Here is a 23,376-nt window from a genome sequence, read left to right as displayed (position 1 = left end):
CTGTCATTTTGTTTAATAACACTTGTGAAGTACCTTGGGACATTTTATTATGTTTAAGGCACTATATAAATGTAAATCGTTTGGAAAAACAATTTTGTATTGCATTATGCAATGGTACAGAACCTGTTAGTGGTGGGAGCAATTTGAGGCGATGTTTTAAGAATGCCAGATAGCAATAAAGCACACTGGTTAATTATGATTTTCCTTTCTGTTACCAGTAGACTAAATGACGTCAATGCTAGATTTTATGGTTTACTTAATAGGTTATTAAATGAAGACCTCTTGAGGGGTGTAGACAAGTCTCTAACACTTGATATTGAAGAGCTGGCTCACAAAGCTAAGTAGAGTGTCTGACCAACACTGACCCCCTCATTTAAAAGTTACACTGGCATGTTTGAAAGTGCAGACTTGCATTTTATTCAAAACTAGGTTTAAACCCTCAGTTGTATATAACTAGAGCTATCCGAATCACCTTTCTCGCTGCTTTAATGCACTGCATATGTTAAAGTGTTCATTTATTATTGATGTCCAATATTTGTGACTAGTGCTTCAAATCTTAGCCTTTTATTTCACAGCAAATGCGTAAATGCAAATTAGCCAGAAAAGCGTAGTTGTAGAAATGAAAGACATTTTTTCTTTGTCAAGTCCGAGATCTTTGATGACTGCTTTTAGAGAGTTAAACTTTGCCAGACTCCTTTACATTTTCATGAAGAGAATAATGAAGTGGCTTAAATTTTTGACACAACCCTTGACCCATTTTAACTAAACCAATGATGGCTGAATTGAGCTGTTTTTAAGATGAGACGAGACTGAGAGCACCCAAAATTGATTCTCTTCTCCCCACCAATACCACCCCCCACCCCCCAACCAAATACACCCCCTCCTCCCGGCCCCACAAAAAACCCACATTAAAATAAAAGACCAGTTCATTTGACTATATTGTGGTTGTGAGAACAGGGGCGGGTGAAGAAGCACACGCTTTGAAAACCCAGGGCCTCATTGTGCACGTCCACAGCTTAATGTGAGTTACAATATGCTGAAGCTAATGTGACATTAATTGTTGGTGGTTGAGGTTTCGGTTCATGATCTTGTGTGAATCTCCCCTCACCACCCGTCCGTCTTTGGAGAGAGTGTAATTGAAATCTGACTGCATAACCAGTGTTTCATGGGTCTTTTCAGGATCACTCTATCTCCCAGTCTCTAAAGTTGATGTCCGGCATTACCTTTTCAGTGGCTCTGACCAGCTGAAAGATGTCTGAAAAGGCTGTGAGGCAATAGAAACGTCAAGTGCTTTCTGTGTTGGGTGAAGGCAGGAGCTAGAAGATAAATCGTTACTTCTCTTCACTGAATTACCATAATAAAAAAAAAAATGATGGATAATTCTCTGGTGCTGGGCAGTGTCACTGCTGTCTTTTTAGTCGATTGATTAATTGCTTTACAATTTTCATCAAGTACCATTGCAGTCGGTTTCACATTGCACCCCTGTCAGGCGGAAGAATAGACTGACTGTTGAACGTGTCTGTGACTGGCCACCAAGCGTCTTGTGAGTGACCTCCCCCAGTGGGTGCATTAACCACCAAGGGCATCCCTTTGGACACACTGGAGGAGGGGGACAGTGAGAGAGGCAGTCAGAGCAAGCACACACAACTCAACAAGTAATTGATGTTAGGACATAAACATTAGATTTTAATCAGCGTGCGGATTTGAAAAGGCTTTGAGCTCAGATTGTTCGGTGAATAAAGCAGTGAAGAGAAGGCGTAAGTTGGCTACATCTAGGAAGGCCACGCTTTAATTGATTTTGCTGGGGAATAGCATCGGGTTTTTTTTTAAGTTCCTTGGCTTTCCATATGTTTAACAGGTACCCTCCCTGCTGTCTGCAAACATTACAAAAGGATGCAATTAAAAAGACACTTTCCACAGTAACTGTTTGGGGGAGGGTAAGGATTGTGTTTTGTGAGAAATCTTTGTGAATGAATTTCTTTAACACATGAATATCAATCTAGGAATTGCCAGCAGGCGTTTTACAGTCATTAAATTTTATAGGACGCATTGTTTTAGTAAATGCAAAGTTACAGGTTAACCATAGACCTGTTTGTTGCAGTGAGGAGCGAACTGCAAATTAATCACAGCACATTAATCACAGCACATTCAATCGTTCCTGTTTTGGGAGTTTTAAAAAAACTTGTAGTTGCACATTGAATTCAATGCTTTGAATCATCAAGCACCTTCAGCTTGGTCTTGTCTGCTGGCAGCGTACAAAATATATTGCCGTGTCACATTTCTGAATTTTTGCAGTTCCGTTGTCAAACCCACCGGTTACAGCACTAGTAAAGTTAGCACCATTGTTCATTGAAGTTTTTGCTTGGGCCCTTGCAATTGTTGGTATGAGTCAAATGTCCTGACCTGATTTTGTCACGGGAATTGTTAACATGGTCGTTCGTTCTGGACACAAATTTACTGTTCTGATCACTCATTGTTTTGTAATGATTGCTTGAGGTTAATGCTGCCTTTTTATTTAAAAAAATATGAATGCATTTTATATTTGCATGTTTGCTCAGCAAAACATTTTCCACTAGGTTTTTGTGGCGATGTGTTGTCATTATAAGTTTAACGAGTAGTTTACCGTCTTATTAAAAACATGGTCCATGTGCCAAATGGTAAAGCTTTCAAGCTTAATTACTTTTGCCATCAATTGCAGTCTTTTCTCTCTGCCACCGTCCGCATCACCCCAACCCACCTAATTAGCCAAGAAAAATAAATCCTAATGTGGCAGAGTGAGATGTGTACAATTATCCAATTATTAGCTAGTCTTTTTTCTAACCTGATTGGTATCTTCTGGTGTAGTGTGTGGCATAACTAGAAAGGAGATTCCTACAGATGCAGCTTTTGCATTTTGATCAGTTTAAAGACATTTGCATGACTTTTAAGTGAAAAGGAAAAATATTTTTTGCAGCATAATGGCTGTGTTCATTCATTAGATTAATTTGCAGCAACTCGTGCGTTACATTCAAAATATCCTGACTTGTCAAAATGCTAACTAATGTACATGTACTGCTGGCCAAATGGTTGATGCTTGCATGTGAACTACAGAAGGTATAAATGATCAGAACATGACAAGTAATGTTCACATCCTTTTCCAAGATCAGTTCCCCGGGATGAGGTCGGCGCTATTAAATTTTGGCTTGTTAATGCGTGCTCACTGTGGAACTTCATCCAATGTGATCGTTTTTGGGCATCCTGAACCCTTCTAAATTCCCAGGGGAATTTAACAGGCAGCCCGCTCTTGGGCTTATGGTTTTGGTAGTATTGCAGGTGGGCCCCTCCTCAACATTCTATTTTTGTTGATATAGTGCATTGTAGCAGAGTCAGTGCCTCCTTGAGATTTAAGTTTCTGGGTTTCTTCATGCTTTTGGGAGTTGTAATTTGTACATTTGGAATTGACCCTTGTTGGTCAAAGCTGGCTGCCTGGCCAATGGCCACATTTAACAACAGATTGAGTGTAGGGTGTTGATATTTAAATACTCTTTACTCTTACTGGTATGCCAGATATATGGATCAACTGAAGCTGAAAACTTTCCTAATTGGTGTTATTGATATAAAAATGCAACAGGTTTGCAGGCAGCGATGCTTCCAAACTTAAGTTAATAGTGCAACTCAACTCGACCAAATCTTCAGTCGGCTGAAGTCAAATTTTTGTCGATGCCCTCTTGGCCTCTGCTTCTGGTCAGTTTCAATCAGACAAAAATGGCTGTTTTTCTATCTTTCTCGCGTTGCAAATGCAGTTGCTAACGGAAATGTCTCAACACCTGATTTTGTTTATGGGATAGCTCGTGTTACTTCAGTTACCGATGTTAACTGGTTTATGAATGCCGGGCATTACTGCAGAATTACTAGAAACTAGGATAGCTTGCAGCATATGTAATAACTTGATGGATTATATTCTGGGAATAAATGTCTAGTTAAATCTGCTCTGAGGGCACTTTAACATTTCCATCTTGTTCTTCAGGTGGAGAGACGATCAAAAGCATTAACCAACAAACAGGAGCACATGTAGAACTACAGAGAAACCCACCACCAAATTCTGATCCTAATATCCGAATATTCATCATCCGTGGAGCTCTACAACAGATCGAGCATGCTAGACAATTAATAGAAGAAAAAATCAACGGGGTGAGATTTAAAAAAAAAAAAAAAAAAAAAAAAAATACTTTTTCTTAAAGTTTTATATTTTTACACTACATTCGTTAGAGATAGCTGAGACAGTTACTGTTTACATGTTCCTTTTCGGCCCACTCGCTCGCTATCTCTCGCTCTCGTGATCTCTCTCTCTCTGCTTTCTGAGGTCCCAGTGGCTCTCTCTCTCGCCTTTCTGTCTGCTTTCTGAGGTCCCAGTGGCTCTATCAGTTGTTGGCTTCGAGCAGGTTAGTGAATGGCCCCCGTGCTTTGTGGATGCCATCGTCAGACCCTCGGATGGTGAACTTGATCTCCTCCAGTTGGAGAAATTCCAATATGTCTGCAAGCCAGTCTGCAGTTGTGTGTGGTGCTTTCGATCGCCAGCCGAGCAGGATTCTCCGGCGGGCGATTAGGAAAGCAAAGGCAAGGGTGTCAGCCCTCTTCCCCCTGTATAGTTCTGGCTGGTCCGATACCCTGAAGACTGCCACTCTCGGGTACAGCTCCACCCTCACCCCCACAGTGGTTTGGCACAGTGGGCTAAGACAGCTGGCTTGCAATACAGAACAAGACCTGCAGCGCGGGTTCAATTCCCGTTCCAGCCTCCCCGAACAGGTGCCGGAATGTGGCGACTAGGGGCTTTTCGCAGTAACTTAATTGAAGCCTACTTGTGACAATAAGTGATTATTATTATTATTACAACCTTGGACATTGTCTTGACGAAGGCTGTCAAAACCCAACAAGTCTGGGGCAGGCTCAGGATATGTTGGCCTGTTTGGCCGGGCCTCCCTGGCACCATTCATGTTTAACCTCCACCTCTGGGAAGAACCTGCTCGTTTGGGTCCTTGTTAGGTGAGCTCTGTGCACCACTTTTAGCTGCATGAGGCTTAGCCTGGCGCAGGAAGAGGTGATGCTGGCCATGTTCAGTACTTGGCTCCAGAGTCCCTACCCTATTTTCGCCCGAGCTCTACCTCCCATTATCTGCGAGTTTTGTTTAGTGGGGAGTGTGCCCTTTCTAAAAGTTGTCCGTATATGTCCCCACAGTTCTCCTTTCCCAGACTGTCCATGAACAGTAATTCCTCCAATGCTGTGTCTCTCTGGGCCCCTGGGTACCTTGTCGTCTCCTTGCGGAGAATGGTTTGACTTGTAGATGTCGGAGTTCCTGCCTGTCCGGTAGTTCCAGTCTCTCCTTCAGTTTCTCTAGGGCCACTAGTCTGTCCCCTGTTTAAAAATCCCTAACCGTCTTGAGGGCGATCGCCAGTGGCTCAGTTCCCAGGGCGGACAAGAGCGTTGGCAGCAGACATTCCTGCTTTGTGCCTCTGTGCAGCTTCAAATATTCAGAGCTGGTGGTGTTGGTCTGAACGCTCGCCTTGGTGGCGTTGTACAGGAGTTTCACCCATGAGGTTGAACCCTGTCCCTAGCCCAAACTGCTCTTTTACCTCAATCAGGTACTTCCACTCGACTCTGTCAAAGGGCTTTTCTGTGTCCAGGGAGCCGAATCACCTCTGGTGTTCTTTCCCCGGATGGGGTAAGTATCACATTCAGCAGCCGTCTGATGTTCGCAGTTAGCTGCCTACCCTTAACAAAGCCTATCTGGTCCTTTGCTATGCAGTTCTCCAGTCTCTTGCAATGGGGTGAGATCGATCTCAGGTTTTTTTTTTGCTGCAACTTACGTTTTATATTTTTTTCACCTCAACCTTTGTTTTGCAGATCAATTATTGGTTTATTTTAAATAAAACCCTATCCCTGGTCAGTGCTGTTGTAAATCAACTATGAGGAACCCACAAAGATGGGTTGACTATTGCTTTTCTTTTACCCTCCTGAGAAAGTGCTTAATACCCTAACCAGTGCACTTACTTCATCCCCTCCCTTCTTTTCATGTGTTGCCTCTGCCTCCCCACAGGTTCCTGTTATCCTTCAAAATAACAAACTCTTTAAATTCATAGAATCATAAAACATTACAACAGAGAGAGAGGCCATTGGTCCATCGTCCTTGTGTTGGCTTTCTGAAAGAGCTATCCAAATTTCTCAATCATAAGAGTTGTGATTGTCAAGCAAATAGAGAGAGATTAAAATCAAAAGATTCTATGAAAGATTTTGAAAATGATAAGCGTCTGACGTAATCCATCTGAAGGATTCTGAATTCTCAGCTCCTGGCTGTGGCTCAGTGATAGCATGCTCGCATCCGTTGCTGAAGGCAGCGGTAAAACCCTACACCAGAGGTTTGAGAGCACAATCTCAGCTAACACTTCTGTGCAAAACCCAGTGATCTCTTACAGGTGAGAGATTGAATCAAGACTCCATCTCCTATGTCTGTCTCGGCATAAAGAATCTCCTCCTATTTCAAGAAGAGCAGGGCAATCTTCCCAGTGAGTTGGCCAACACTTTGTCACTCTACCTCCAAATAATTCCAGTGGTCAGGTCATCAATGTACTTGTTTTTTGTGGGACCATGTGTGCAAATTGTTTGCTGCTCCTCCATTACAGCAACGTGAGCATTTCCAAATAAAGCAATTCAACGCGTAAGGTGCTTGAAACAAGGGGGTGGTGAAAGACCTGATGTACGTTCAAGTTGTTTCTCTTTCTTAGCTTAAATGTGTTTTTTTTTTTTTAGGGTCCAGGACCTGGTGGCCCTGGAGGGTTTAATACGAGCCCTTATAGTCAAGGACCACCTGGACACCATCAAAAGTAAGAGTTATATTCTACAGTATTTGCATTTTAAACATGGATGATTGTTTTCACTTCCCGTCAGTAGAATCTATGTTCACTCCATGTTCATACTCCTTGCTGAGCTGATGAGTGGTTGGGGTGGAAACTATATCAGGCCATTCGGTTCTTCGAGCCTGTTCCTCCATTCAATATGATCGTGGCTGATCCTCTTAACGTAATGTCATTCTTCTAAACTGTAGGGAATATAGACCCAGCCAAACTAATCTCTCCTCGTACAACAACCCTGTCATCCCAAAACATACTGTGTTTTGAACCTCAAAACTACTGAAGAATTATTTACCGATAATGGGAGTGCATTCACTCTGACCATTGGAACACATCCCACTTTAGTACAGTGAATGTAGGCAAAGGTTGGCAAAACATTCAGCTTGAGTGCACAGCTTAGCGACCTAAAACACAACTGGCCAGAATAGATGATTAGTAACTTTACCGGTGATTGTCTGACTGAAAACAGTAACTTTTCACTCCTCTTTCTCTCCTGAGCTCCCACTGTTCCCCTCCAAGTCTTGGCCATAAACCAGGATTGCTGGTTTGTCAGTCGCTCCTGTCTGGAGTGCTGCATGTCTGTCTGGTTTGTGTATTAATGCTAAATCTGCTGTGGAAAGTCATCTCGCTTTCTAATTATCTATTCCCAGCAGTGTTGCTTTTGGACCCAACACCCCAGCTTACCTTTCCTTCACCTCCTAGCGCGCACAAAATAGTCACCAGGCGATTATCAGATATCAAGACCAATGTACAAATTATCTGTTGGGCGTCCAGCTCATTTTAAATTTGTTTGTGCTCATTTCATTTTGAACATAGTGGTCCTCCACAAGCCTTTATGACACAGGGATGGGGAAGTACGTATCAACCTTGGCAGCAGCAAGGACAGCAGGATCCAAGTGAGTGTCTGATTTGTTTACATCAAACAGGATCTGTATTTTCTTATTGCTCTTCAGCCCTTTACCAGCTCATTGTGGCATTGGTTGTGCTATATTTGATTTTCCTTTAGTCTAGTGCTTCATTAAAGATCAGGACAGCAATGGCTTTTTAATCGCCTCTCTTCGAATGAGTTGGGAAAGCACGGTAGCACAGTGGGTAGCACTGTTGCTTCACAGCGCCAGGGTCCCAGGTTCGATTCCCGGCTTGGGTCACTGTCTGTGCGGAGTCTGCATGTTGTCTGCGTGGGTTTCCTCCGGGTGCTCCGGTTTCCTCCCACAAGTCCCGAAAGACCTACTTGTTAGGTGAATTGGACATTCTGAATTCTCCCACTCTGTACCCGAACAGGCGCCGGAATGTGGCGACTAGTGGATTTTCACAGTAACTTCATTGCAGTGTCAATGTAAGCCTACTTGTCACACTAATAAAGATTATTTAAAAAAATAAAAGGACATGCGGCATTAGCAGCTGTTGAAGTTCAACAGGCTAAGCAATATTTTTCTATCCACACATTCAATGTTAAGTATGTTCACAATTCCTGCAAGTGCAAAACTTTGTTATTCACCTCCATTTCAACTCCATCTTAGCCATAGTCAGTTTCATTGTGATTGTTTCCTCAATTATTCTAATTCACTCATTTATTTTACTTCTAACTTGCTGTTTCAACATTAATCCCAGTTGTAACAGACCACAGATTAGTTGAAACAAGCTGAACATTGGAGCAGCTACAAGCTGTTACGAGAGTTTAAACTTTTGCACACGATTATTGTATCAGAATTTGTATATTCCCTCCGCCCAGTTCTCTTTTAACGTTGCTTTCATCAGTAATGGAATATAGTTTTGGCTCCTCCATCCAGGAACAGTCCAGTCCCACATTTCCCACGATTGAAGTTTGACATGTCAGTTAATAAGAACATAAGAACTAGGAACAGGAGTAAGCCATCTGGCCCCTCGAGCCTGCTCCGCCATTTAATGCAATCATGGCTGATCTTTGTGGACTCAGCTCCACTCTCCATCTCTTAAACAAACGAAGCACTCTGCATGTGAGGAGGACAGGGAAAGACTGCTCCATTCAGCCAGCGGGGTAACCGCATATACCAATCGCTGTCCTCTGAGAAAGAAAAAACCTGCAGCGAATTCAGGAAAATTGTGGGGGAGTATCCCATACCCACATATTTCCCAAATTCTATAATCGTAAGTTGCCCATTCAACTAATTAACTCGCCTCTTATTATAGTGTCTGGGCTCCATGCTCATTATATTCTACTTGACCTGTAACTGGCCAAGCATTGCTCTGCGTCTCTGGATTGCTAGTGCAGTGACAATACCACTGTACCACCGCCTCCCACTTAAATGGGCCCCAACCTTGCAACTGGAGACATTTTCCTTCCTCCTCTTTCACCCCATTTATGTAAAATATTTTGTTCCATTCAAATGATGTTAAATATTCTTGTATATAAAAATATATATTCTACACAAATTAAGTGTCTTGACACAATTTTATGGCCTGTCATTATTAATACATAATCTCATCTCATCTAATTTCATTGCAACGTGTATCTAATTTCTCTACTGTTACCCTAATGTTGCAATGATTTCCAGTAGCAGTTCGAATCAGCAAGTGTGTACTCCAGCTCATAAAATAATGTCCTCTTAATAATCAGCATCGCCTCCATCTTCCCATGAGCACAGGCAATCCATTGAAAAATGAGGGAAGTTAAGTTAATGTTTTGGGTGTGAATCCTTGAAATAGTTCTGTCAGAAGATCTGCACACAAACTGTTAGTCTGCCGTTTCCTTTCAAATGTTGATCGTTTTTATTCTTCTTCTGTGCATTTGATGTTTAACTTGATTTTATCCCTGTTATGTAGTTTGTCCTAAATTGTTGGTGTTAATTTTCTAAAACAGTGCAATATGTGAGCATGATGCAGTGAATCACTTAGTTAAATTGATGAAATGCCTGGGACAAAATGGTACTAACACAATTCTATGGATGAACATTGTGCACGTTAAATCAACTGTTGCACAGGAATACATTGTTTTTGTTTTGATTCCTGGGCAAAAGAATGTAATGGCATCTGTTCTGAAGAGATTGACTGGGTTCATTTTTTTCCCCCCTTAAAAACTCTTACGGAATTGTTTCAGACTGGGCAGCCCCATCTTGTTAACTCTGCTCTCAGCTTGTGTGCTGTGCTTGGCTTCAAGTCCTTCACCAGCTCCCAATTAATTCCATTGCAGAAGCCAAGTGACTCCTGGCCACTTAACAACCACCTCATTGAGGGTGCTGTGCAAGTGGAGGTTGTGTTACAGTGTTTCGGGTGTGGTTTCACTTACCGCTCCGCCATTTTTGTGTACCATGGAAGATATGGGTACTCTTGAATGGGGCATTAACTCTGCTTCCCACCCTCTGCCCCCCCCCCCCCCCCCAAAAAAAAGCTCTGCATATACTTGAAAAAAGCTATTTGAAAGTCCAGTCACTTCATCCTATTTTTGTCACTACTATGCTTTCAATAAAGCATCTTGTGACTTGGTGAATGTATTGAGATAATAATTGAGTTAATACTGGCCTTGCTGGTGATTTTTCCTTTGAAGAGAAATTCAGCAGGAAGAGGATCAAATCCAACATCTTGGGTAATAACTAAGAAGACATTAAACTTAGATTCTCATTTCTTTGCATATACTTTTTTTGGGTGATTCAAAATTAGACTTTTTAAAATATTTGAACTTGATCACGAGCAGTAATGTCACTGCATAATGAACTATTCCCATCACACAAGCTTTAAAAATTACCAAAATTAGTCAGTGATAGTTACTGTGACACTGTGTGTGTCTCTAGGTAAAGCTGCACAGCATTTGGGTACAGCAGCCTGGTCAGCCTACATCTCCCAGTTTTACCAGCAGCCTAGCCAGCAACAGCAAGCAACAATGGGGCAGAACTCACAACAAAATTCAGGTGTGTATTTGTAAATTTCGACAATACAACAAATGCCTTCCACTTTCTGCTCCTAGCACTTTTCAGTTATTACCTGTGCAATTCCAGAACCAATGTCACTTCTTTCAAACTCTGCTTTACCCCTAATAATTAGGGGGCTTTCCTGTGTGTTCAAAAACTGTGTGCCCATTTGAGACTTCATCCTAATTGAGCATTTCAGTTAAAAGTCTTTTATTTGTCTATCTGCTAATGGTGCTGTGAGTTTGCCTGCACAAAACTTGTATTGGACTGTCTCTCACTCTCGCTCCTTCCTTTCCCCCCCCCCTCCCCGCATTGCCGTGGTTTTATTCAGCTCTATTAAGGATTTCTGATTTGTGTATCTCATGAGGGGTCCATAATATGTTAACCTAATCTCATTACAGATACTTGTGGACTCCTCTATATTTCTAGTGTTTTTATCCGATTTCTGGTATTTGCTGTTTTTGCATTTATCTTAAGTGTGCACAAAACTGCGCACACAAGTTGGCGATGGCCAAGAATCCTTGGAATGGGAATTGAAATTTCAATGTTACAGCAAAAGGGATGGTCTTCCGAGATTGGGAATTGAAGTGGATTGTTGCGTGGGTGTAGGTGGAGTTTCTGTGTTGTTTCTAGCCTCGGGGCTGCGTGATACTGGGGCTAGATGCTTAGAAATGACCAATCGCCAAATACTCCTTATTGCCACCTTTGAACCCTTGGTGCAACACTTTATCAGCAAACTACATGACTGTATTACTGCGTTGTTAAGTACAAGAGTTTGACAAATATCGTGAAATCCGCCGCTTGGTTGTTGTGCTGTAGGATGGCTATTTTAGGGTAGTGTGGAAGAACAGTTGAAGTTATGTAGAAGATTGTAGTTTAGTCGGGCAGCATGGTCGGCACGGGCTTGGAGGGCCAAAGGGCTTGTTCCTGTGCTGTACTTTTCTTTGTTCTTTGTTTGTTCTTATTGGCAAACTTGATTTTGAATTATGAGGTGAGACTTTTGGAAGTATTACAGTTTTGTGTCATTGTATCAGTGATATATTCTAAAATTCTTTTTCCCTTCAAACTTATGTAAGGTATGTTGCTTTTTGTGATCTGCTTATAGCTAGTGATCAACAATTGTTGCTTGTTAACCAGATAGGATCAATGAAACTATCCTATCCTTCATTTGAAAGGAATCTCAAGTGGGATGCATTGTTTTATTTGCTTCTAATTAAATCACAATCGGTCCTCTGCCTTTCAATGTTGAAAATTCGCTTTGTAGCCAAAGCGGTTTATCCTGGCTCTAATGGTAACCTGTCGAAAACAAGCTCGAGTAGATGGGCTAGTAATGGTGCGTGAACTATACTTTAACCAATCAGATCTTGTGATTCCGGACTGACCAGTGACATGGCCTCTGAACTACACAATTGAGTTCAACCACATGCTAACAAATCAGCTGCCATCACATAGAATTGCAAGAAGAGCAGAGGCTCAGGGACTTCAGAAAGCATGGAGTGCAACTTAACTACATGGGGTTCAGTTGCGAACCGGTGTTAACTGAGCTGTTCCTGCAGAGGCTGAAATCTTTTATTCGATCCTTGATTTATCCATTAATCCTCATCCCAAGTGGACCTTTTCATGCAAAGATCAGTCGGCGTTCAGTGACATAACCTACCAGCACCAGTTTGCTAATGTGTGTACTTCCATAAAATTTGTTCAAGCTTTTAACGTGAAACCTTGCATTGAATGTAGTTTTACTCTGACAAGAATTGTCCCTTGTGGTGCCAATTGAGGGGTTTTCCTAACTTTTTATTAAAATATATTCTTCACCCAGATTCGGATAGCTACGAACCTCTTCACCAATTTCCACACTTGATATTTTCTTGAAAACGCTTACATTTCAGAATCCGTTCAAAAGCTCGCTTATCCTATGACTATTTTGATGCTGACAGGCTGTGATGTTGGGATGGAGGAAAAGAAAGACTTACATTTATATAGTGTCGTAGAACATCAAGCACTTATGGAGTGTCGAGGGTGTTTGTGACTGAACTTTAGTAGATGCACGAGTAATTCACTGCTGGTTAGTGATGCTAATGGGTGTGACGGATTAAGTTTCATAGGGTGAGTGAGAACGAGTTCGTAGCTGCACTTCTCCCAAAAAGTGTTCCCAAATGAATGTCAGTTGAACCTCAACCCAACCTCGCCTGCACCCCTCAACCTCTCCCAAACAAAAGACTTCTCTAAAGATGTGGGGGATTCCTTAGTAGCTTCTTCTACCTTTACTTGATCTGTTAGGTAAGTTCTGTCCAAAACCTTTGTGCACCTATTATGCATCACCATTTCCCTGATGCATTATGTGAATCGTCTTGAAGAACCGCTTTCTACTGAAGGTAGAATATCTTCAATGCCATGCACTTCCAAATGTATATAGTTCCAGAATTCAAAGTAGTATTTCTGTTGATGCTTCTAAACTATTTTTAATGTGGTCCTACAGATTGTAGTGAGTCTGTGCTCTAGAACATAGAACATTACAGCGCAGTACAGGCCCTTCGGCCCTCGATGTTGCGCCGACCTGTGAAACCACTCTAAAGCCCATCTACACTATTCCCTTATCGTCCATATGTCTATCCAATGACCATTTGAATGCCCTTCGTGTTGGCGAGTCCACTACTGTTGCAGGCAGGGCATTCCACGCCCTTACTACTCTGAGTAAAGAACCTACCTCTGACATCTGTCTTATATCTATCGCCCCTCAATTTAAAGCTATGTCCCCGCGTGCTAGACATCACCATCCGAGGAAAAAGGCTCTCACTGTTCACCCTATCCAATCCTCTGATCATCTTGTATGCCTCAATTAAGTCACCTCTTAACCTTCTTCTCTCTAACGAAAACAGCCTCCAGTCCCTCAGCCTTTCCTCATAAGATCTTCCCTCCATACCAGGCAACTTTCAGGTAAATCTCCTCTGCACCCTTTCCAATGCTTCCACATTCTTCCGATAATGCGGTGACCAGAATTGCACGCAATACTCCAAATGCGGCCGCACCAGAGTTTTGTACAGCTGCAACATGACCTCATGGCTTTGAAACTCAATCCCTCTACCAATAAAAGCTAACACACCGTACGCCTTCTTAACAACCCTCTCAACCTGGGTGGCAACTTTCAGGGATCTATGTACATGGACACCGAGGTGTCTCTGCTCATCCACACTGCCAAGAATCTTACCATTAGCCCAGTAATCTGTCTTCCTGTTATTCCTTCCAAAATGAATCACCTCACACTTTTCGGCATTAAACTCCATTTGCCACCTCTCAGCCCAGCGCTGCAGCTTATCTGTGTCCCTCTGTAACTTGTAACATCCTTCCGCACTGTCCACAACTCCACCGACTTTAGTGTCATCTGAAAATTTACTCACCCATCCTTCTACACCCTCCTCCAGGTCATTTATAAAAATGACAAACAGCAGTGGCCTCAAAACAGATCCTTGTGGTACACCACTAGTAATTGGACTCCAGTCTGAACATTTCCCATCAACCACCACTCTTTGTCTTCTTCCAGCGAGCCAATTTCTGATCTAAACTGCTAAATCTCCCTGAATCCCATGCTTCTGTATTTTCTGCAGTAGCCTACCGTGGGGAAGACTCCTCCCTAGCTTCCCAGAGAATCCTAGGATAAATCCCATCCGGCCCAGGGGACTTATCTATTTTCACACTTTCCAGAATTGCTAACACCTCCTCCTTATGAACCTCAAGCCCTTCTAGTCTAGTATCCTGAATCTCAGTATTCTCCTCGACAACATTGTCTTTCCTGTGTGAATACTGACGCAAAATATTCATTTAGCACCTTTCCTATCTCCTCGAACTCCAAGCACAACTTCCCACTACTGCCCTTGACTGGCCCTACTCTTACCCTAGTCATTCTTTTATTCCTGACATTTCTATAGAAAGCTTTAGGGTTATCCTTGATCCTACCTGCCAAAGACTTCTCGTGTCCCCTCCTGGCTCTTCTTAGCTCTCTCTTTAGGTCCTTCCTAGCTAACTTGTAACTCTCGAGCGCCCTAACTGAACCTTCATGTTTCATCTTTACAAAAGCCTCCTCCTTCCTCTTGACAAGTGTTTCGACTGCTTTGGTAAACCACGGTTCCCTTGCTCAAGCACTTCCTCCCTGCTTGACAGGTACATACATATCAAGGACACGCAGTAGCTGTTCCTTGAACAAGCTCCACATTTCCATTGTGCCCATCCCTTGCAGTTTTCCTCTCCATCTGGTGCATCCTAAGTCTTGCCTCATCGCATCATAATTGCCTTTCCCCCAGATATAACTGTTGCCCTGCGGTATATACCTATCCCTTTCCATCACTAAAGTAAATGTAATCGAATTGTGGTCACTATCACCAAAATGCTCACCTACCTCCAAATCTAACACCTGTCCTGGTTCATTACCCAGTACCAAATCCAATATGGCCTCGCCTCTTGTTGGCCTATCTACATACTGTGTCAGGAAACCCTCCTGCACACATTGGACAAAAACAGACCCATCTAAAGTACTCTAACTATAGCGTTTCCAGTCAATATTTGGAAAGTTAAAGTCCCCCATAACAACTACCCTGTTGCTTTCGCTCCTATCCAGAATCATCTTTGCAATCCTTTCCTCTACATCTCTGGAACTTTTCGGAGGCCTATAGAAAACCCCTAACAGGGTGACCTCTCCTTTCCTGTGTCTAACCTCAGCCCATACTACCTCAATCGACGAGACCTCATCAAATGTCCTTTCTGCCACCGTAATACTGTCCTTGACTAACAATGCCACCCCTCCCCCTCTTTTACCACCTTCCCTGAGCTTACTGAAATATCTAAACCCCGGCACCTGCAAGAACCATTCCTGTCCCTGCTCTATCCATGTCTCCGAAATGGCCACAACATCAAAGTCCCAGGTACCAACCCATGCCACAAGTTCACCCACCTTATTCCAGATGCTCCTGGCATTGAAGAAGACACACTTTAAACCACCTTCCTGCCTGCCGGTACACTCATGCAACTTTAAAACCTTACTCATGACCTCACTACTCTCAACCTCCTGTATACTGGAGCTGCAATTCAGGTTCCCAAGCCCCTGCTGAACTAGTTTAAACCCTCCTGAAGAGCATTAGCAAATTTCCCCCCCCCAGGATATTGGTACCCCTCTGGTCCAGGTGTAGACCATCCCATTTGTAGAGCTCCCACCGACCCCAGAATGAGCCCCAATTATCCCGAAATCTGAAACCCTCCCTCCTGCAGCATCTCTGTAGCCACGTGTTCAACTCCTCTCTCTCTCTCTCTCTCTCTCTCTCTCTCTCTCTCTCTCTCTCTCTCTCTATTCCTCGTCTCGCTATCACGTGGCACGGGTAACAACCCAGAGATAACTCTGTTTGTCCTAGATCTAAGTTTCTCTCCTGCTCTTTCCACCCATCCTCAAAATTTAGGACCCCTCTTTCCCTCATCCTACCTACAGCATTCAATTACACATTTGTAGCTGTATCTCTGAGGTTTCACTCAGAATAATGGCTCATTTGTTGAGTTGCCTGATTTTATTGTAAAATTCTGCTGGCGAGGTCCAAGCAGGATGTGTGTGTGTGTGGATTGTAAACATCCAAAGGTGCCAATTGGAATCTGCTCAGATAGTGCACCACCTTGTAATACAATCAGGGACAGCAAGGAAACCGTTTTCCACCCCCCCCCCCCCCCAATTCCTGAAAAATAATTGGAAAATTATACAAAGTCTGGGAAGGAGAGGAGTCTTCTCAAGGGCAGGTTTTTGCTAGTGCCGCTGTTGGAATAAATCTTTGCCCGCGGAGTCTTCGCGGGTCTTGCTCGCTCCCTCTGTGTGACGAGGCTGAGATTGGGAACGCCCAGGAACACTTTGTGATGCCAAGCTTTAAACTAGGAACTTGGTGTGTCTGTTTTGAAATCGTAGAATGTGGGTATGTCCCTGACATTCGGTGATACAGCGAGTTGTGTAATTTGGTTTTGAGTAGCAGAATAAATTAATTTTTAATTGAGGGGAGCAGTCCCCTGCAACCAGAATATGAAGTGAGATTCGAACCTAATTTGTGTGGGGAGTTGGGGGGTGGTGGGGCAGGGTGAAGTCTCGAGTTGTCCTCGAGCAAAACCCTTTCAGTCAAGATGTATAATTCCAACCGTTAGTGTGCAACATTTGCAAACTACACATTACGCTGCATCAGATCAGTCTGGTCTGACGCTGTTCCGAGTGCAGGGGCTTCTTTTGTTTTGCAAAAGATCTCTGACCTTTTTGAAATATGATGTCTTTAATATCAATTTGTGAAATGTAACTTTTTTAAACCTGCCCACAGATCAGAATGGTGGCCAAACTGGTCAGATGGATTATTCCAAAGCCTGGGAGGATTACTACAAAATACTTGGTATGCTCTTTTCTTGGACTGATATTTTGTAAGTGGCGTTTGAGTTGCCGCCTTGCAGGGTATTTGCAAAAAGCAGGTTTCGTGGAATAGGGAAATATTTTATTCCCTCCTTTTCCTTTCCTGTTTCTTTCTGTCTTTTCCTCGCCCATCTTCCCCTCTTCTCCATTCTCTGTGTCTCTGTCTATCTTCCCCTTTCCTCTGTCAGTTAAATCCTTGAAATCCAGTTTTGATTGAGCGGCCCCATAGCTGTGGAAATGGTGCTCAGCTTCCACAGTTGTCTGGGCAATAGAGCAAAAGTCTGCACGGGTCACCACCAATGTTGCTTTTGATACGCAGCATTTTGGAACAGGTAACGTTCTCACTGAATTTTTACTTTTTCTTGGGGTGCGGAGGAATATTGTCTGGTCGGTATCCCAGTCAAAACAAGTAAAGTAGGAACACCTTGCAGGAGATTGCAGAGTTGAGCCGATTCCTGCTTGTTCCATAGTGTGTTCCTATTATAGAACTGCAACAGGGAGCAGCTCCGATAGTGATTGGGGGGGGGGGGGGCATGGCGGGTGCTGTGCGAGCTGTCTTATTTACCTTGCCTTGATCAAGAGCACTGCCGCAGCAACAGGCCTTCCAGAAAAGGGTCAGTATGAACCAGCGAACAGCGCGCCACATTGCCTGCCCGTCCTGTGGCCAAAGGTTGGTGGGTGTTAGAATATTCCATTTTGACAACCGACAGATGTGTTGGAAAATTTCTTGGGATGGACTTTGATGCCTCGACAGGTCCTGGTAGTTTTACTTTGATCTGCCACGGTGCTTGCCGACACAACAGTACTTTGAAGTTAATGCCCTACGAGCTCGTCAGTTTTGGCTTAATCATCACGCGAGCCGGGAGCACGGTCAAATTTAAACAATCTTTTACAACTATCAGGTACTCTGTGCCTTTTGATAGATTTGAACAATGTATGCAACGTTTGGAGCAGTAGTTGGGGTAAGAATTGCAATTTTGCAACATAAGGGAAGGAGGCAAGAGCCCAAATATGTGGAGCTGAGGGGGGGGGGGGGGGGTGCTTTTTGTAACCGATGAGCAGTTTGTTTTCTAAGTTGCTTGTTCTAGCTCTGCGTATAATGGCGCACATCAATTATTGTGTGATTTTTATTTGCGTTAAAATACAGCTTGTAGAAAGCATTGTACAACTTGCACCACAGGAGGAGTCCATAATGCCTGTGTTAGTTCTGCAAAAGAGCTAGAGTTTTGATCTAATTTTACAGCTGTTGACCCCCCCCCCCCCCCACCATTGAATTTTGTTTTCCTTTCCGAAAGTTTTAAATTTTGTTTCCAATTCTTATTTCTGTTGGAGCATTCAGTTTCCTAAAGTCTTGTACACAAAGCAAATTAATTATCCTCATCTCTCACTTCAGCCTTTTGCTGGTGATCTTAAATTTATGCCCTTTAAGTTACTTATTGCCAATCTAATGAAAATTATTTTCCAAACTTAACCTCACCAAAACGCGTGATGACGTTGCCCCACGAGGACTCTTAATCTTCTCTATTCTGGGGAAAGAACGCCAACTCATTGCAGGAATTGGAAGAATGCGTTGTTGCAGGGATGCGCTTTGATCACTTTTCACTCATAATTTTGGTTGTTGGAGATTTGTAGTTCAGCTGCCATGCTTTGTGTGACTGTTCAACTGGATGCAGCAGGTAGAATCTAGAAATCCCTGGCATTGTTGGTTCTAGACACTTCACTCCGTGACCAGCTAATCGAGCAGTAAACAATTATAATCAGACAGACTTAAAATGGCTTCTAAGTAGAGATTCAAAGTTGAGGTGCATACATTTGTGTAATGTCAAGCTTTGGACAATTTCATATTATCTTTACATGGCCCTATCAGTTATAAATTGATTTTGTGGGCAGCACGGTGGCGCAGTGAGTAGCACTGCTGCCTCACAGCACCGAGGTCCCAGGTTCGATCCCGGATCTGGGTCACTGTCCGTGTTGAGTTTGCACATTCTCCCCGTGTTTGCATGGGTTTCGCCCCCACAACCCAAAGATGTGCAGGGTAGGTGGATTGGCCACGCTAAATTGCCCCTTAATCGGAAAAAAATGAATTGGGTACTCTAAATTTAAAAATAAATAAATACTGACTTCTATGTTGGCATGTCTTGTGAATGTAGTAAATCGGGCGGCATGGTGGTGCAGTGGTTAGCATTGCTGCCTCACGGCGCTAAGGACCCAGGTTCGATCCCGGCCCTGCGTCACTGTCCATGTGGAGTTTGCACATTCTCCCCGTTGCTGCGTGGGTCTCATCCCCACAACCCAAAGATGTGCAGGGTAGGTGGATTGGCCATGCTAAATTGCCCCTTAATTGGAAAAAAATAATTGGGTCCTCTTGAAAACAAATTTTAAACAACAAGTGAATGTAATAAAAGCCTGATTGTATGCGCTTACTTTATTTAGGAAGCAGAGGTAATTGTCTTTTTGAACTATTAGGAATATCTGGGAGGGATCCTGACTCAAGAATCTAATTTTCTACAGACAAGTGTGCACCTGTTTTAAATGACCTTGGTCTCTACTGTAAACATGGTTGCACCCATAGTATTTGGTGCTTGGTTCATTGCAAATCAATAACTTGTTGAATATTGGAGCTCTGTTTTGCAACAAAAAAGCATGAAGGATCTTTTGTCTCCTCTAGCAGGTGGAACCTGTAGTTGGTCCTGACCTTCCTTTAAGTGTCTTGTCCTATGACTGCGGCCAAGTATCTCAGATTCTTTTTTCCCTTGTTCCCTGCAGCCTTTTATGTTTAAAGGCCCCCCCACCCGCCTCTTTAATGCCATTTGTAGCCTGCGTGAAGGACAGAAGCCCTTCAGGGTCAAAGCAGCACTGCAAGCTCTTTAGAAGGCCGGGGAAAGGATTCCTAAGCTATTGATGTTGAGGTTTTTTTTGTATGGTTGCTGCTGGGGTCCACGCCTGCTAGTGACTTGTGCCATCTCCTGGCTGACGATATTGTCTGTCTCTGATTTAAGATGGTCTGGCAGTGCCCTGAGGCCAAATGCTAGCCACCTTCCTGAAGAGCCCTGTTGTGAACATGCACAGGATAAAAGGAACTTGAAGACTAAAAGCTGGAATTGGAGCTGTTTCGAATTAACTTCTGCATCAAGAGCTCAACAATCTTCGATCGCACGTTTTAACAATTTTCTTGTGTGACATGAGGGTAAAATTGATCTTCACTGAGATGCGCATTGGATCCAGCACATTTGCACCAATGTGATTAATTCCTTGAGCTGTGGGATTCCTTTCTTTAATATCTGTGTATGTGGTGCATGTAGGTATATGAAGTTGGGTCTAAAAACTAACCCATTCACTGAACAATTTGCAATACTCTGTATTGGTATTGCTTTTAAAAATATGTAATCTAGTTTTCTGTAGGTTTTGACACAGCAGTTCATTTGAAATGATCCACTTTCATTTCCAGCTTTGCTATGTGATTTATTCTGTACATATTAAAGGAGCTCTTCATTGACATTTTTGAAATTTAAATCTCAATTACTGAACAATTTGAGTTTTTAAAGAAAAGCTATCGCAAAGTTTCCTTTGGCAAAACAACTGAGCTTCTCTCCAGTGACTACTATGACACAGGGCTGTACCAATTGAGGAAAGTCCTCTTCCTTTGATCCCTTGGGTGGCACTAGAATTGCGATCATTTGACTGTCTTTCCCGGTTATGAAATGGAAAGATTGGCCTAATTTCCAGCTCCTGAGTATCTTTTCCTATACCCCCTCCCCTTTCCTGGCAGTGTGGAGATAGGTTAAGAATAGCAATGGAGTTAAATGTGATATCCCATGGTCCACTGAGCTACTGACGTTCCCTGCTTTAACTGTGACATGGTAAATGCAGCCCTTTTGAAATTGATCCACAACATGAGTTAAGGAGAGGGGCAAGGGGTCAAAATCTGTGGTCTGTCCCTATTACAAGGGTTAGTTTTGCCTGCACTGTCTCATTGAAAAACCTATCCAATTTAGTCGCCGATTTTTCTATTCAGACCCCAGCTTTTTCGCTTTAAACCTCATGCTACTGTTAGTATCCAATCGGTGTAGACCATAAGACATAGGAGCAGAATTAGGCCACTCGGCCCATCGAGTCTGCTCCACCATTCAATTTCAACAAATTATTTTTCTTCTCTATCTCATTCTGGCTCTCTAATGTCCATTTCCAAACGGCTGAAAATTGTTCCTGGTGGGAGCTGTGATGGCCTTTGGTGCTGTCCACTCTGTTGCTTGCTTCTGACTGAGATGCAAGATAACGTTTTTTAGAGAAAGCAATTCTATATTTTTCCCCCTCAGAGCCCCCAACTCTTCAAAATCTGAAAGGAACCAAACTTGTCAATTCTGCAGCTTAATTATTGTCATCTGTTCTCTTAGGGTCCTGATTTCACTGTTAGGGAGTAATAAAATACAACTCGCATGTCTTGCTCTGCAAGTTCTTTGGAGCTCCAAGCTTTCCTCCAGAGTGGAAGTTGCTGCATGATTATTTTCATCTGAAGCCTTAAATAAAGGCTCATAAAAAGGCACTTTAAATGTTGGTTGCAGCACCAACATAGAAAACTATCAGATCAATCCCTTGATCCTCTACTTCTTTATCTCCATCCCAATGTGCAGGAGTTGGACTATTTGGGGAGATAAGTTGTTGCTGGGCTGTGTGCACAGGTTGAATCTCTCAAACTATTCCATTGTATTTGTCTCTTCACATCCCCGTCACAAATCCCAGCCAGCTTTCTGTCTCCTACGCTACCGCTTAGGCAGCCCCTCTGAGTCGAGGATGGTTTGCTTCCACGCTAAAACATAAGTTCTCAGGTGACTGAGGAATTCGATACGTGATCTGCAGTCTCTGCCGCAGGTGTGACCGGCAGTGGTTGGAGGAGCGGGTGGGTGCGTGCATGGATTGCCTCGCGTTCATTTCGCTGTCTCAGCTTGGCTTCAAATTGTTCTTGTTGATGAAACTTGAGGGATTCATCTCCTTCCCGGATGCTTTTCCTCCACTTTGGGTGATCTTGAGTTGGGCATTGCCAGCTGCTAGGTGTGTTGCAATTTTTCAAGGAGGCTTAGAGGGTGTCCTTGAAGCATTTCCTCTGCCCTCTTTGGGGGGGGGGGGTTTGTTTGCTGTGTCGAAGCTCCAAGTAGAGTGCTTGGTTCGGGAGTCCCGTGTCAGGCACGTGGATGAGGTGGCCTGCCCACCTGAGCTGATCCATGGTGGTCAATGCTTCAATATTGGGGATGTTGGCGTGTATGAAAACGCTGATATTGATGTACCTATCCTGCCGATGGGTTTGCTAGATTTTGCAGCGGCAGGGCTGGTGGTACTTCAGGGCTTTGAGGTGCCTGCTGTACATAGTCCACGCCTGAGTCATATAGAAGGGTGGGTATCACTACTGCTCTGTAGGCCATGAGCTTGGTGCTGCCTGGTCTTCGAACACGCCGTTCCGCAGGTGACCAAAGGCTGCTCTGGCATACTGAAGGCTATGTTGAACCTTGTTGTCAATGCCTGCCCTTGTTGTCAGTAGGCTCCCATGGTATGGAAAGTGGTGCACGTTATCCAAGGTCTCATTTTGGATTTTGATAGCTGGGGACAGTGTTGTGTGGTGGGCAGAGGGCCTTTGCCTTACGGATGTTTGGTGTAAAGTCTTGTTCTTGTACGCCTCGGTGAAGCTGTTGACAATGGCTTGGAGCTCCGTCTCGAGTGTGTGCATACACGAGCATAGTCTACGTGCTGTAGTTTAATGACAGAGGATGGGAGACAGCCTTTGGTGTGGCCTGCAGGTGGCAGAGGTTGAACTGATTGCCGATATGTAGTTTAGCTCCAGGGGCCTGTTTAGCTCAGTTGGCTGGACAGCTGCAGAGCAAGGCCAATAACGCAGGTTCAATTGCTGTACCGGCTGAGATTATTCATGAAGACACCCCCCCCCCCCCCCCCCCCTTCCAAAACCTTGCCCCTTGTCTGAGGTGAGGTGATCCTCAGGCTAAATCACCAGTCAGCTCTCCCCCTCAAAAGGGGAAAGCAGCCTGTGGTCACCTGGGACTATGGTGACTTTACTTGGTATAGCTCCACTCGAGTGGAGAGTTTGCTGACGTTGAGGTGGAGCATTGTAGCAAGGATGATCTAGAAGAGCGTCAGTGAGATGACACAGCTTTGCTTGACCCCATTCCAAATGCAAATTGTCTCT

The 23,376-nt window shown here is 43.5% G+C and overlaps 1 protein-coding gene across 6 annotated transcripts in view; it reads left to right on the top strand.

Moving 5' to 3' along the window:
• fubp3 (far upstream element (FUSE) binding protein 3) overlaps positions 1–23,376 on the top strand; it is a 109,279-nt gene that overhangs the window by 66,582 nt on the left and 19,321 nt on the right. For 4 of the 6 annotated variants that reach the window (XM_072488671.1, XM_072488670.1, XM_072488676.1 and 1 more), the window contains exons 13-17: positions 4,007–4,170; positions 6,784–6,857; positions 7,701–7,780; positions 10,652–10,768; positions 17,098–17,166. In XM_072488671.1, the coding sequence (XP_072344772.1) occupies positions 4,007–4,170; positions 6,784–6,857; positions 7,701–7,780; positions 10,652–10,768; positions 17,098–17,166 (504 nt within the window). The remainder of the gene's footprint in view (positions 1–4,006; positions 4,171–6,783; positions 6,858–7,700; positions 7,781–10,651; positions 10,769–17,097; positions 17,167–23,376) is intronic. The other 2 variants (XM_072488673.1, XM_072488675.1) reach the window with 2 other exon arrangements.

The sequence above is a fragment of the Scyliorhinus torazame genome, chromosome 22 (assembly GCF_047496885.1).
Source record: "Scyliorhinus torazame isolate Kashiwa2021f chromosome 22, sScyTor2.1, whole genome shotgun sequence".
Lineage (NCBI taxonomy): Eukaryota > Metazoa > Chordata > Chondrichthyes > Carcharhiniformes > Scyliorhinidae > Scyliorhinus > Scyliorhinus torazame.
The sequence above is the reverse complement of the archived record's forward strand: the minus strand, read 5'-3'. Positions and strand labels throughout refer to the sequence as shown.